The sequence below is a fragment of the Emydura macquarii genome, unplaced genomic scaffold (genome assembly GCF_026122565.2).
Source record: "Emydura macquarii macquarii isolate MOO-44397 ecotype Brisbane River unplaced genomic scaffold, CSIRO-AGI_Emac_v2 contig_1230, whole genome shotgun sequence".
Taxonomy (NCBI): domain Eukaryota; kingdom Metazoa; phylum Chordata; order Testudines; family Chelidae; genus Emydura; species Emydura macquarii.
The window spans coordinates 786,707-796,703 of record NW_027131367.1 but is presented as its reverse complement, the minus strand read 5'-3'; the positions used below and the strand labels follow the sequence as shown (position 1 = coordinate 796,703).

Here is a 9,997-nt window from a genome sequence, read left to right as displayed (position 1 = left end):
GCGTCACAGGGCCAGCAGGAAAGAGGAACCAGGCCACCCTGGCTGTGGGCTTAAACCACCTATTAAATGCATCATCTGCCTGGGGAGGGTGCCAGGCCTCCATTACCTCCATTTCAGTGTGTTCAGAGCAGAGGAAGGATGAGGGTCACGTTGTGTCTGAGCATCGGATGATTGATTCTGGGAGCTCCTCATCTCCATGGCCTCAGGACCACTTTAGATGGTAGCTTACATGTCTGCCTGATGTCCTCCCTGCCCCCTGTACACATTGCCTTGTGGGCCCAGGCACAGGCCATATCCCAGGCAGAAATCACGCGTCGCTCAGTGGAAGGGTGCCAGGGTGTTACACAAGAGGAATGGGGAAGGGGTGAGGCAGGGCCGCGCGCAGGCCCTGGAAGGAGAGTTTTACCGCACCCTCCGAACTTCCCGGCTTTGCTGTTTACTGTACTGCCCGGCCTCCCCCAGCCGGCTGAAAGGGCAGCGGCCTGTGAGTAACCCCGTGTGACTCGGCTCCAGCCCAGCTCTTTCCCCACAGCCGGTGGTGTCTGCCTTGCGCTGCTTGGACCAGTTGTGTGAGGTGACCGAGGTCAGTGGGAGCCGTGTGCACGGGTGTGGGCTATGCTTGTCTTGTCAACACAGCTGCACCCTCCTCCACAAACACCCCCCATGCCGCTGCTGCTGCTGCTGCTGCCAGACCCGCTCTGGGCCGACAGGGGCAAGGGCCGGTGTGAAGCGGTTGAGTAAAAATGCAGAGAGCCCCTGTCAGTGCCGGAACGGGCGGCTGGAGACATGAGCAGGGCTGTGCCCTTGTCCTGGGCCCCTTCCCAAACCCACCGCACGGCTCGGCTCGGCTCGGCTCGGCCCGGAAAGGAAAGGAAAGGAAAGGACGGGGCAGCAGGGTTAAAACAACCCCCCGAGCCCCGCCTCCGAGCGCACCGGCAACCGGGGGAACTCCTCGCCACGGGACGCCGCGAACGCCAGAACCACCCGTGGTTACACGGAGAGCGGGGGGGGGCCTGGAGTGACGGAGCCGGCTCGGCCCGACCCGCTGGGGGGCGATGGGGGCGGGGCGGGGCGGGGCGGGCCCCTCACGCGGCGCAAGGCCCGGGGGGCGGGGCGGCCTGGCCTCTCTGCGGGGGACCGGGCCCCGCCCCTCCGCGTCACGGCGCCACTGAGCATGCGCGCGCCTCCCTGCTCCGGACGGACTGACGGAGCGGAGCGGACAGACCGGAGCTGGGCTGAGACGGGACGGACGCGGTGAGTGAGCGGCTCCGGGGCGGGCGGGCCCGGCGGAGCCCCAGGCCGGAGCGCGCGGCGTTGCAGAGCGGGGCCCCCGGCAGCACCCGCAGCGGGGCCGGGGCCGGGCCGGGCCGGGCCGGGCGGGAGCGGGGCCGGGGCCGGGGCCGGGGCCGGGGCCGGGGCCGGGGCCGGGGCCGGGGCCGGGCCGGGCGGGAGCGGGGCCGGGGCTCGAGGGGACCCCGGGGCCTTCCGCGCGTTCCCGTTCCCGTCCCCGCGGCGCGGCTCAGGGCGCGGCTCTCGCCGGGCTCCGCGGACCGGCGCCGTCATCCCGCCTCCCTGCCCGCAGGTGTGTCCCGCCGGAGCCGGAGCCGGAGCCGCCCCCGCTCGGCTCGGGAAGCTGCTGCTGCCCGCCTCGTCCGCGCCCTGCCCTGCCCTGCCCTGCCCTGCCGGGTTTGCTGCAGCAGCTGAGACGCGCGGCGGCGCCGGGACGTCCTGCCATGGCACTCGCCTGTTTGCGGAGACCGCCCGGGAGACCGCCCGGCGCTGGCATCAAGAGGTAACCCGCCTTTCGTGCCGCACCCCAGGACGGCGATGTGTGGGGGACCCTTCACAGGAGCCGCAGGAGCGTGGTCTGCGGGCGGACGGACAGTCAGACGGATGGGGGGATGGATGGAGGGAGGGAGGGAGGGGTTAGGGGAAGGGTAGAAACAAACAGGGATTTAAACACACCAAAACAGTCAGCTAGACTCACTGCAGGCAGCGCGGCAGAAGTTCCTGCGTAATGTCGACAGGGCCAGACCCTCCTTAGACCATTTACAGGCCAGGATGCGATTTTCAGAAGCACTTAGGAGACTGAATCCCAGCAACTTGAGCTTGAGACCAGGCTCCGAAGTGCCTAAATCGTTTTTGGAAATGGGACTTAGGCTCCTAAGTCACGTAAGCATTTTTGAACATTTTCCCACTCACTCCTTGTGGTAAATAGGGCTTGCTGCTGCTACTGCCTCTTTGGGAAACCGTAACTGCCGACTTCTGTACCTCGAGTCCCTGTGAGGAAAGGGCACGGTGGGGCCGTGCGGCCTGCTCCGTTTCTGTCAGTGCTGCGCAGAAGGAAAGAAGCGGGTCACCGCATTGACGTGATTTTACCAGGGTGCAGCTTCTGTTGAGCATTGTCAGCTCTCCCGGCAGTTGATGGTCCCTGGACTGGCAACATGGCCTGGAGGGGACTGGAGTGTGGGGGGCTTCTTTCTCCTGTCCCATTTGTTTCACACGGCACCTGTATGAGCGAGGTCAGCAGATAAGTGGTGCAAATAGAGAAATCTAGGCAGAGCGTTGATGTGACCTGCAGAGCTGGGAGTAGATTTAGGATTTCCTGACTTAACTGCGCACATTCTTCCCTCGTAGGGAGGCAGAAAGCCCTGAGGGCTCTGTGCCAGTCCTCCATTGTGTTCAGAACACCTTGAGCCTCTGTCCTTCTGCCTGGGCCAATGCCCATTGGAGCGGAGTCTTTACTGGGGTGGGTGGATCAAAACAGGTTCTGAGTTCCAGAGGCCAATTTGAACTCCCACCTTTCAACATATCCTCAGGCTGCTCCCCCATTCATAGAGATCTCTTGAAACATGCTCCAGTCCAGGCTGCTATGTCAGTTACTTCCCATCTTGCCCCTGTTCACATCTCTGGTGATCTGACTGTCCATGCTGGGATCCTTGCCCTGCTTTGAGTGAAATTAATCTTTTTGGGCTTTGATGTTTCTGGAGTTTGGAATGTTTATACAGATCCTTCTTTTGTTAAGGAAAAAGCGATCTGAGCACAACCTCAGTGCTGAAAAGGAACTCATGAGGAAGTTACAGGGCAATCGTGAGTATCTTTTCCTACCTCCTAGCAGGGTTTGTAGGAGCCGGGAGAGTGGGGGCTGGGCTTGCGCCACGTTGGAGCTGTTGGAAAGTTTTACTCACTGCCCCAGCACTCTCTGAAGTTACTTGAAAACAGGGCGTAGGTTCTCTGAGTCACTCAGGTGATTTTGAAACATTACGCTGTGTGCTAATGCTAACGCTGGCATGTTCCATTCTTCCCTGGCAACTTCACTGTTTGTTTTGTGTGTGGTTTTTGTCCCCGCCTAAGTAAAATATTTATTCACCCTTTTCCACCTGGAAAGCTGTCCTCGCCCATTGGGCCCTTATTTTCCTCTCCAAATCAGTTACCGCTTTCAAATGTCAGCTGGCATTATGCGACCACACACAGAGCTGTTTTCCTGGGTGTATACAGAGTAAGTTTTGCAATTATTTTCAAATGGTTCTAGGTATACATTTATTTTCATGTGTTGTAGATACAAATAACACGGTTCCACACATGAATGTGGAGGGCCAGGAATCTGGGAGGAGGCCAGAGCTGATTGATTTTAAATCACTGATTTTAATTGATAAGCAGGAAATTATTTAAATCATCAATTGTGTTTTGCATTCGAACTTAGTTATTTTTCTAAAGAAAAGTTCATTCTTTTTGGTTAGTAACCATTAAAACAAGTTACTCTGCCACTAAATATAGCCTTTACACTAAATGTGGTGTTTCTTTTGGGTAACCAGGAGGATACATCATATTTATACACATTTATTTAAGCAATTATATTGTTTAATTTACATTTTTTCAGATTCTTAATTTTTGTATCTTTTATTTTGTTATAAAATGGTAACTGCATTTCATATTTACTAGTTGATGATTAAGTTTTTACTTATGATCTCTTTCAAGCTCTATTTGGATGAAAATTCAAATTAAACTAAAAATGCACAAAAGCAGCATTTTAAAGTGTGTTTTATTAAACAAAATTACCATATACTTCTGGATACACCAGAAGAAAGCGTTTCAAAACGTACTTTGCATTTAAAACTAACTGCTGTATTAAATACATTGAATTGAACTGATTGTTTCTGGTCACTATGTCCTTCAAGATTTTAGAACTAGTAGATCTCATCTCTCAAACCTAGTTTTTATTCATAGGCTGGAAGAAGAAAATAAACCTTCCTGCTTTCCCAGCTTCCGAATGGTTTCTTTACTTTGAAAGAGCTGGTCTCTGAAGTGAGCGAGATGAATAAACTGAAATGAAGGAAATATTCTCTCTGCACCCGCAGAAGAGGCTACTGCTGTTAAAAGCTGGTTTAGCCCTTCAGCTCCAGGTGCTTAGCCAGTGTCTTTCACCAGTTTAGTGGGCTTTCTTTAAAACTTAGAATCATAGAATATTAGAGTTGGAAGGGACCTCAGGAGGTCATCTAGTCCAACCCCCTGCTCAAAGCAGGACTAACCTGAGCTAAATCATCCCAGCCAGGTTTTATCAAGCAGGCCTTAAAAACCTCTAAGGTTGGAGATCCCACCACCTCCCTAGGTAACCCATTCCAGTGCTTCACCACCATCCTAGTGAAAAAGCTTTTCCTAATATCCAACCTAGACCTCCCCCACTGCAACTTGAGACCGTTGCTCCCTGTTCTGTCTTCTACCACCATCGAGAACAGCCTAGTTCCATCCTCCCTGGAACCCCCTTTCAGGTAGTTAAAGGCTGCTATCAAACCCCCCCTCATTCTTCTCTTCTGCAGGCTAAACAAGCCTAGTTCCCTCAGTCTCTCCTCATAAGTCCTGTGCTCCAGCCCCCTAATCATTTTTGTTGCTCTCCGCTGGACTCTCTCCAACTTCTCCACATCCTTTTTGTAGTGGGGGGCCCAAAACTGGACACAATACTCTGTATGCAGCCTCACCAATGCCGAATAGAGGGGAATAATCACTTCCCGTGACCTGCTGGCAATGCCCCTCCCAATGCAGCCCAATATGCCATTAGCCTTCTTGACAACCAGGGCACACTGCTGACTCATATCCAGCTTTTTATCCACTGTTACCCCCAGGTCCTTTTCTGCAAAGCTGCTGCCTAGCTCGTCGGTCCCCAGTCTATAACTGTGCATGGGATTCTTCCTTCCTAAGTGGAGGACTCTGCACTTTTCTTTGTTGAACCTCATTAGATTTCTTTTGGCCCAATCCTCCAGTTTGTTTAGGTCCTTCTGTATCCTATCCCTACCTTCCAGGGTATCTACCACTCCCCCCAGCTTAGCGTCATCCGCAAACTTGCTGAGGGTGCAATCTACCCCATCCTCCAGATCATTGATGAAGATGTTGAACAAAACTGGCCCCAGGACCGTCCCCTTGGCAGCAAACGTTATATTTTGTATTTAATTTCATTATCTTAATAATTATTGTCAGTTGAGCCCTTAATATAGGATTTCCATTTTAAATAGGTTTATTTAAAATAAAAACCTGTATTTAATTTAAATTAAAAAAATCTGATTTCATTGATGTTTTGGGTTTTTTTAAAAAAAAAAAAATCATTCATTTTTATCCACCCTGGTGGGTTCTGTGACCAGGGAGGGACATGTATGGGGGCAGGTGGCTAGGGGCATGGAGTTGTTCTACCTTGCATTGGAAGGGTGGGGGGAGTTAGAGGAGGCTGGCACAGGAGGAGGGGAGTGGGCAGGAGTACCTGGAGGATGACACAGTGATGAGCACGGTCCTGTGGGGGAGCCATAGGGGCACAGGAGGAGGCTGGGGAAGGCTGTTCATCTCCCTTTCCCCTCCACCATCCACTGCCCCATATCCACCCAGTTATAAGTACACACAAACACCTGCCGTTTTTCCTGTGGACTTGCAAAAGTTTGCTGGATGGGAACCCTGCATTCAGTGAGCTCTATAAGATGCTTCACTGCAGGGCTTCTCTCCTCCGGGCCATATTTGCCAGCCTGATTTTAACTTTGGTTCTCATTCAAAAAACTAGGAAACTGCAACAAAAAAGACGTGTTGTAAAAAGAATGAAAGTGGGATATATCCCAACACCCAAACAAGATGACATTTTCTTTAGGGAGTCCAAATGTAAGGATGTCTGGAAACGAATCATTATGGATCTGCTGCCATATAGTTCTCCCTTGCCCAGCTTCTGCCATTCACTCAGACTTGGTGCTTTCTCCTAGCATTTTCAGAAACACACACAAACCAATATCACAAATCTGTAGCAGATTACAAATCCCATGTCGTATTCAAGGGATCCAAAGCATGAAGATGAGGTTGTCAGATGGGGCTCTGGAGGGTGTGGTGGTTGGGATGGGCACTTCTGGCTGCTAATTTCTCATTCTCTTATAGCTAAAAACCTGGACCTGGTCTCTCAGTATGTGAAAGAAAACAAGGGCAAAATGATTTCCTTTGAGGAGCAGCAATGCTTTCAGCTGCGGATTTGTGACCTGGATGAGACGTTCTATAAAGGGCAGCTGGACATGTTGGAATACTGGGAGGCGCTTTACCTGCCAGAGCTTACAAAGATGGTGGTTCTTGGCACTGTGGATGACGTGCCATGTCTGGCCACTGGACAGCAGCTGGTTATCCTTGTTGCAGGCAACGGCAGCGTGTATGCGTATGAAGAGGAGTTGTTGCACAGAGTTGGCAAGACCTTACAGGAGTTTTTGAAGGAAGGGCTACGGCTATTTGGACAGGAAGTCTATCCATATGCAGGGGACCTGGAGCCAGAGGTAAGTTATCAGCACAGCTCCAGGTGCCATAAAGAGAGAGATGTGGTCTGAGCACAGGAGTGGGAGCCAGAAATGTCTCTCGTTGTCTCTTGCTGTGTGGCCTTGGACGAGTCACCCACCCTCCTGCTTCAGGGTTTCCCTGTTAACGGAGAATAGCAGACCCTGCTCACCTGCTTCCCCCGGGTAGTGGCAATTACGGTTACTTAGCCCTTTTTGTTTATGAATGGTAACTATGTGAAAGCTAAGAACACTTCTGCAGGGGCTGCTGGTGGAGTGAGTGGGTACGCTCCATGGCCCAGGAATCCCAAAGAGAAGAGATGGTGATTGAAATCCCCAGCTTTCAGCTCTCTGACAGCCAGGTTTGTTCTTGCAGAGTGAAGAGGAGTGGGCAAAGGATCCAGAGATCCAGCAAATCAGGCAGAGCACCAGAGACTTCATCCAGAGTAAAGAGGAGGCATTTGGGAAGCACCTGGATTTCCTTAGCAGTCTGGGATAGTTCTAGTCTTGTAGAAATCATTCCTGGGGGAAGGTTTGGAACCAAGGTGAGAGATGGCCCTGCAGCAGAAAGAGGAGACAACCTGGGGATTCCCTGAGGGAGCTGTGTTTGCCGGGAGAATAAGTTGGGTCTCCTGCTCATGGCAAACTTGTGTCGTCTTATAGCAAGAAGCGCTGCTGGTTTTCCTGGGCCTGCCAGGATTTGGCTGGCTGTGATTTGCAGGACTCAGTTTTTCCATCGTCAGTCCTGAGCCTCTATTTATTGTATGTCTCTCCCTCCAGTCCCCTGCTTTCAGAATCTTGAGTCATCATTACCTTTGAAAACTTCCTTTTCTGAACATTTCCTTTCAAGATTTACTAGCATCCTACACTGCAACCTGGCCGAGCTGTTTGTGTGTGATGTGTGTATACTGCAAACCCTACATGGAAGAAATGTGGGAATGTTTGCTCATGGGATGTGTAGAGCTGTGCACATTTTGTATTCTTGGGATGGGGCTAGGAATACCTCCCTGGACCAATGAACACCCTACCCAGATCCGGACTGTTGACACACTGTAGAACCTCTGCATTGCTATACACCTTTTGTTCTGGTGATTGTTCTGAACACCTGGGCCTGACTGACTGCCAGCCCTTGAGAGATCATCCCAGTGCTCACTTTCTCTAGGAGAGATGGGGAACTGCACAGTCAGTACAGGTCACTTGAGCTGAAAGCTCTCTATGTGCGTTCGGAGATGCTGCGTCCGCTTGACAAGTGGGGAACGTTTTGAACCAGCAGAGATTGAAGGTTCAAAAGATGCTCCTAGAAGGCAGAGGTGAAAATCCCCACTGCTCTTGGTAGTGCCAGTGGTCTCTGTGATGCCCACATCTCGGACATGTCAATTATCATTATGTGTGTTGGTTTCCGGCACCACCATTGAAATGTTAGCTGCTTTCCAGCCACATGAGAAGGGGCTTTTTTGTCCCAAGGAGCCACAGTTGAAGGGCTGAGGGACAAGTTGTGGAGGCGGGGGGGACAACAAAACAAATTTTCTGTATAAATCAACAAGATCCGCTTTAGGCAGAACAGCAGAAATGGACTCGAGCAGCTTACACGTGGAGGGGGTAGGGACCTCAGAGCTTGCTTCTGACACATGTATGAAGGTGTGACATGCACCAGTTGGGGTGAGAAATGGGACAAAAGTAGCTTGTTTAACTAGCACGTCTCTTCTGCTGCGATCTGTTCTATGCTGTAACTTCAAGCTGTGCTTTGAGAAGCGGAGTCGATGTCTGGAAACCAGAGTCCCGAGAAGAATCTGTCACTGAAGGGCCTGCAGGAGGATGCCTTGGGGTGGACTTGAGCAAATGGTATGACCTGTCTGTTTCTCTCAGAGCTGCATGGGGTGGCTGACTAGCTGTATTTCCCCAGCCCTAATGCCCCAGGGTGCTTGCCACATGGCCCCCTGGAAGCATATTCTCAAGTCACAGAGAGAGTTCTGAAATCTCTTTGGCCATTTGGCTTCTGTTCTCCTCCGCTCAGTCTGTGCGGGCCAGACTCTCTGCTAGGCCTTTATTACACCCGGTCAACAGAGCTCAGGGCTGCCTCTTCCAGCAGCTGAGAGAGAACTTTGTACTGTTGTCTGAGATTCCTTCCTATTGTGTGTCATTAAGGGTTGTTGGGTTCCATCCCTGTCTGGGTGGGAAACGGGGACAGAGTTTCGTGATGGTTTGCCTGGCTTAATTCTTGGATCAGCTTATTTATAGCACTTGCTTTTTTCACGGGATGTCCACATTTACTGAACCCTTGTTCTCCCAATTGACATGGGGACGTGAAATTAATTCAAGTAACTGGGTCTGCATGCGGGATGATGCAGTGAGGAAGGTAGCTGGCAGCAGTCCATACACTGGTGCCACAGGCCAGGCCTGTTAGAAGGCACCACAGTCCCCTGGAATATGAATGCTCTGGTAACATCAAGATCCTTTCCCAGATTGTCTAGCTCCCCTCGAGATGCCACGTCTCCTACGGATGGCAGAAAGGGTCGTACACCAGACAGACCTGAGGGGGGTGTAGTTGGCTGAACTAGTACTTGAACGCTGGTCAATTACATTGACTTCTCCCATGTCACTGAAACATCCTAGACCAGCCCAGACTTGTAAACTAGCAACGCCTCCCTTCCCCAAGCTCCAGGGAAATCCCAGCCCAGCATCAGGCTGATGCCTGAATGCCGTGCCCCAAAGAGTTAGGTGAACAGTTCTGCCTTCCGTCTGGGGCTAAGGGACAGGAACTGCTTCCGGGCATTCCAATAAAACAGATTTTAAAGTATTTTTATTCTTTCGGGTTGTGTTCATTTGATACGTACGGTTATGGCTGAGGGTGAGACACCAACTGCTGGAACCAAAGCTGCTGTGTTTAGGCTATTGACGATCTTTGACGTTTCCTGGAAGCTGGCCATGAGTGAAGACGAGATGTCTTTGGGCAGGGAGCTGATACCAGGCTGTGCCCTAGGCTAGGGTGGCCCAGCTTGGTGTCACATGAGCGCATCTGCCCCAGGAAGGGAGCAAGCATTGTTCTGTGGTTAAAGTAAAAGTGTGTTCCCACTCCTGCCACTGCCGTTCTGTGTGGCCTTGGGCAAGTCACTTCTCAGCGCCTCAATTTCCCCAGCTGCATAATGGGGCTAGTGATACAGACCTGCAGTGTGTGGGCTGGAGGGGTGCAAAGTGCTTTGAGATCCTCAGCTCGA

At 51.8% G+C, this 9,997-nt stretch overlaps 1 protein-coding gene across 1 annotated transcript; it reads left to right on the top strand.

The window, feature by feature from the left end:
• Positions 1 to 1,603: 1,603 nt before the first annotated feature.
• On the top strand, positions 1,604 to 9,579 carry LOC137152520 (uncharacterized). The gene is made up of 4 exons (XM_067547163.1): positions 1,604 to 1,792; positions 3,026 to 3,090; positions 6,403 to 6,785; positions 7,159 to 9,579. The coding sequence occupies exons 1-4, from the start codon at positions 1,734 to 1,736 to the stop codon at positions 7,279 to 7,281; spliced, it is 630 nt and encodes a 209-aa protein (XP_067403264.1). The 5' UTR covers positions 1,604 to 1,733; the 3' UTR covers positions 7,282 to 9,579.
• Positions 9,580 to 9,997: the final 418 nt, after the last annotated feature.

What these genes read in the sequence shown, in the direction of transcription:
- LOC137152520 (XM_067547163.1), top strand. Translation starts at nt 1,734, where the DNA reads ATGGCACTCGCCTGTTTGCGGAGACCGCCCGGGAGACCGCCCGGCGCT. An exon ending in CCCGGCGCTGGCATCAAGAG is followed by an intron (nt 1,793 to 3,025) that starts GTAACCCGCCTT and finishes TCTTTTGTTAAG; the next exon opens with GAAAAAGCGATCTGAGCACA. An exon ending in GAGGAAGTTACAGGGCAATC is followed by an intron (nt 3,091 to 6,402) that starts GTGAGTATCTTT and finishes ATTCTCTTATAG; the next exon opens with CTAAAAACCTGGACCTGGTC.